This window comes from Notolepis coatsorum (assembly GCF_963971535.1).
Source record: "Notolepis coatsorum genome assembly, chromosome: 17".
Lineage (NCBI taxonomy): Eukaryota > Metazoa > Chordata > Actinopteri > Aulopiformes > Paralepididae > Notolepis > Notolepis coatsorum.
The window spans coordinates 73,047,659-73,052,902 of record NC_140181.1 but is presented as its reverse complement, the minus strand read 5'-3'; the positions used below and the strand labels follow the sequence as shown (position 1 = coordinate 73,052,902).

At 39.2% G+C, this 5,244-nt stretch overlaps 1 protein-coding gene across 1 annotated transcript; it reads right to left on the bottom strand.

The window, feature by feature from the left end:
- Positions 1-1,839: 1,839 nt before the first annotated feature.
- On the bottom strand, positions 1,840-4,644 carry hoxc11a (homeobox C11a; the record flags this gene model as incomplete). The annotated part of the gene is made up of 2 exons (XM_084332733.1): positions 1,840-2,072; positions 3,945-4,644. The coding sequence occupies 2 exons, from the start codon at positions 4,642-4,644 to the stop codon at positions 1,840-1,842; spliced, it is 933 nt and encodes a 310-aa protein (XP_084188859.1).
- Between the last annotated feature and the right edge of the window lie 600 nt (positions 4,645-5,244).

The window sequence follows — 5,244 nt, the reverse complement described above, 5'->3', positions numbered from 1 at the left end:
CGAGCCAATGTCGGTTACTAAGTGAGTGAGTGAGTGAGTGAGTGAGTGAGTGAGTGAGTGAGTGAGTGAGTGAGTGAGTGAGTGAGTGAGTGAGTGAGTGAGTGAGTGAGTGAGTGAGTGAGTGAGTGAGTGAGTGAGTGAGTGAGTGAGTGAGTGAGTGAGTGAGTAGGTGACTGACTGGCTGACGGACTCACCCTTGTTGAAACGCGCATGCGTAAGTCAAGTGTCGCACTGGCATGTATCCGGGTCCGGCTTAACTAGGCGTGCCTAGTCTTGTTGTAAGCAGAGGGAAAGGTGGACATGAAGGCTAAAGCCATGTAAGCTAGTATGTGGAAGGGGGTTGGGGATTGGTCGACGTTGTAGACTACACAGACCCGAGTTCATGTTGAAGCCTCTTGCCAAGTTTTTTCTTCCCCCCCCTCGGACATCCAGTCTTGCTTGTTTACTATTTACTGCGCGGAAATGAACGCCATTCCCCCGAACAGACGGTGCAATTAAGAGAAAAAAATAGCCATTTAGTGCCTCTGTCTTTATGGCGGTGTCTAGACAAGAGTGGCGATTCCATTTAGTGGCCACTAAAGAGGTTATCATTCCCTTCTCTTTCTCTACATTTCTGAGATCTGGATTCTTTATCTTCATTTTAGTGCGCTTTAGAAAGTCAAAACATGGGTTTCTAGAGCGATGGCACTTTTGAATAAATGTTACAAGTGTAGGCCTTGCAGTCCTCACATCAACCTAAACAACCCCAACATATTTACTATCTGTAAATGTGTTGTTAGAACTGTAAACATATCAGTGTGAGTTCATTAAAAAAATTATAATAATAATTAATTCAGCTAAAATAAAATACCCCAAAATTGTAAATGACTAAATACTCATCCTCTGGTTGTGCAGATTGTGTGTATAGGCTGCCGCATCCTAATTGATGAGGATTTCGCCTGTCTCTGCAAATTGTCTCCACAGTCGTCATTATCATAATAATATCACAAAAAGCACACAGGCGCCGAGTTTTGCCTATATGTTTCTGTTTATTTCAATAAGTATTCTTATATTAATGATACACAGGCCCAACAATCTGTTCCGCCTCTCTGAAAACAAAAGCACCAATGTTTTGAAGCAAATAATTTAATGAATGTTGGCATTAAAGCTCTTGAAGTTGCATGGGCAATGTACCGAAAATAGCAGCAGGGATAGAGGAAAGGAGATTTAACATAGGCCTATTTACAGTCACGAATGCACATTGCATATGGCAAGTCTGTACAAGGGGGATATATTTTCACAGATTGGGTGTCATGTCACAGTTCTCGATGGCGAAAATGCAGCCTGCAAAATTTTTACTATTACGTGTTTCATATTCTGGTCGAAAGAGGGTCAGATAACTGGAAGGCTATATACAAGGACCAGAGGATAGGGTAAAGAGAAAAAAGATATCTGCGCATATGGCTACCAATGTTTTCAAATCGTTTTTGTTACATTTGATATTCAACAAATAATAGGTCTATATGAACAATAGAATAAACACAAGAATCGTGATAAATAGAGGGACATATTCAAGAACAGGTATAAATGATTACTCTAACCGTCTGTGGGCCTTTCTGAAGGCCAACAAGAAAATCACCACTGCACATAGGCAATAAGAAAATGGCGACTTATCCCATGCAGGCCCTAACAACTTCCACTGTCCATTTTAACATTGCACTGTTGGTGATAGCGGGCTCCCCTTTGAAACGTGGTTATGCCCAAGATGACAATTCAATGAGTTAAAGAGTGTGGGGGAGTGGGGGGGGTGCGTGTTAAGTGTCACTGATCAATATTGTGACATCTTCTATACGCTCCTGCTCACAATAGGGGGTTTCCAGAGAAATACTGCAGGCGATCTCTGCTCAGCTTCTTCTCCTTCATTCTTCTATTTTGAAACCAGATTTTAACCTGTCGGTCGGTGAGGTTTAACATTCGGGAGAGCTGAAGCCGCTTTTCTTTGTTGATGTAAACGTTAAAGAAGAACTCCCGCTCCAGCTCTCGAATCTGAAATTTGGAGTAGGGACATCTCTTCTTCCTTGTACGAGGAGTGCCTGGAGAAAATAAATGATATGATCAGAGACTGCCATCTGTTTGTCACGTGCAACAATAATAATGTCATATGCCAACACAAATAAGAGAAGACAATTCCACACTGCTGTGGGCTACTAATATAATTCAGATGCATAGAAAACAATTTAGCAGGGATTCAGTGATTATATAATTCCAGTCAACATCCAATACGCAAAGTAGCTTAAGCTATCAGTTTGATCATCCAAACATCTGGTAAATATGTTTTTTTAAATATATATTTGTCTACTCATGTACTATATGTTTTGTTTTTTTATTATATGTTGTATTTAATTGCCTTGTGTGTTTTTGATATTGTGTTATTACTGTTTTTACTGCTGCACATCCATTGCCCCTCTGGGGACAAATAAAGTTCTAATTGAAACCTGACAGTCTTAAATATCCGAATAATTTAGCGAAAATAATATCAACTTACTGTAAGTACGTGTTTATCTGTTGCAAATATACAACAACAAAAGTATATCACTGCAAAATGTGCGTCACATTCCTTTAGAGCTGAACTAACAATTTGCACAATCCTTTGGCAGTTTAGATGCATTGCATGTGTTTACAATAATGGTAACCTCTTAGGCCTTGTAACTTATCAAAAAGTGGCTGGGGAACTGGATGTGGATTATTTTCCATGAAGAGGGACAAACAAAACATCCACTTCGATGCTATCTGCAGCCTGATTGGGCTACAATGCACAAAGAAGCGGAAAACCCCAATAGGCCTGTGCGCGCCAATCAATAATATTCAAAAATATATCAGTGAAAATTGGAAAATAAATGTCCTCCGTACTGTTGATCCAACCCAATAATAGTGTCGACCAGCAGCTAAATCACCCCTAGAGGAGAAAATCTAAAAGGTATACCAAATGTGTTTGGACTTAAAGCGTTTCAAATTTACTACTGTGGAAAGAGCATGAACTGCAGACATGTATTCTCCTCATATGGACAAAAGCATAGACTCAAGAGCCCCCTAAACCAATTGCTCTGTGTATTTGATTGGAAAAACGACACTGTTCTATGAGATAGAGAGATAGAGATAGATAGATAGATAGATAGATAGATAGATAGATAGATAGATAGATAGATAGATAGATAGATAGATAGATAGATAGATAGATAGATAGATAGATAGATAGATAGATAGATAGATAGATAGATAGATAGATAGATAGATAGATAGATAGATAGATAGATAGATAGATAGATAGATAGATAGATAGATAGATAGATAGATAGATAGATAGATAGATAGATAGATAGATAGATAGATAGATAGATAGATAGATAGATAGATAGATAGATAGATAGATAGATAGATAGATAGATAGATAGATAGATAGATAGATAGATAGATAGATAGATAGATAGATAGATAGATAGATAGATAGATAGATAGATAGATAGATAGATAGATAGATAGAGATCAATAACAACTATTCACCAGGATTTAGTCTTAAAGTGTGTAATAACCTATATGCAGCGTGTCTTTCATGGGGAAGCAGTGCTAAAAGAAAATTCACAGGACGCCAAAAGCAATGTTCTGCCCAATTGGTTTTTACTCTCGACAGCCCAACGAGAAAATCCCTTAAAATGCCCAACGCAAGTTCATGATCAAAGTTAGCATTTGTCACAATAGCGCGCTCTTAAAATTTCACAGACTCTCACGATAGAAGCGTCTGTGTATAACATCCTTTTTTTTCAAAGCACTTTCCCATCGTAAAAATTCTTCTCGTTGGAAGAAAGAGCTTTGTAGGTTATAATAAAATCCTTTGAATGCTTATAAAACTCCACATAAAATCTGACCGACAAAACACCGGGCTAGTCCCTTAACCTTTCCCCATTTACAGCTTCGGTACCTACTCGAGTGGCTGTTCTTGCTGGTGTTGCCGTCCTTCGTTGCAGAAGAGGTACATGAGCCTGAATTTGTATGTTCCTCCTCATCTTCTGGGTCCTTTTCCTGTTCTTGGGCGCCGGGTAGAGAGGCGGGCTGCTGAGCCTCGGTTTCCAGCTTGCTCGCTTCGCCCTTTTGTAAACAATTGTCTGACTGATTGTCCGTACTGCAGTATGCGGTCTCAAAAAACCGATCGAAACCTTGCGGGAGGACGCTGTTTTTCCCCACGCCGGAGTAGAATCCTGTGGAGGGGTGATTGGAGCCTGGATGATGATGATGGTGGCCGTACACACTCTCGTTCTTCATAAGCATTTCTGTCATGGTGGATGGTGGAAGACAGTCCCTATGCACCAGATCCTCTCCTGAATAGCACGATGCATAATTGCTTCTGTGGTGCCATTTACTAGCAGGGTCCAAGCCATATGAAACTTCCCGCACCGGTTGTACTTGAGAGAGATTTGTGGAATAAGGGTAGCTAATTTGCCGCGACGGGGCCTGTGGAAGGAACGAAGAGACGGCGGAAAATTCGGGGACGTAGTAGGTGCAGCTGGGGAGGTAGATGTTAGAGGCGCAGCCAGTCCTGTCCCCAAACTCGGATGTCCGGTCTTTGCGCGTCTGGGAGCAGAAGTTGCCCAGATTCACCGAGTTAAACATCTTTCTCTCCTACTCCGTACTATAGATAGATGTTTTGGATTCGAACTGCAGAAGGGCAGAAGGGGAAAATTTGGGAAGGCGAGATGACGCGCAATCCGTCTAAGTCGCCCCGAGACACGTGATCGAAAGTAGATATTGTCATATATCAATTTGGAACAGTTGGTTGTGTAGGAGTGGTTCGCTTAGGTAAGATCTAGGAGGTTCAAACGATTAATTTTCAAACACCACAGGAGCACTAAGAAAACCAGTAACAGATTCCTGTTTGTTGGCTTTGCCCATGACAATTACAGAAAGACGTTTTTGTGTGTTTATGTTTATTAGCTCGTGCAGGTTAGCTAAATGGCTATATAGCTTCTTAAAATAGGCCTATAGGCTACATAATAGATTCAGTAAGATGCATTTATAGTATTATTGGAGTTTCACAGGTAAGATTATTATTATTATCATTATTATTATTATTATTATTATTATTATTATTATTATTATTATTATTATTATTATTATTATTATTATTATTATTATTATTATTATTATTATTATTATTATTATTATTATTATTATTATTATTATTATTATTAATATTATTAATATTATTATTAT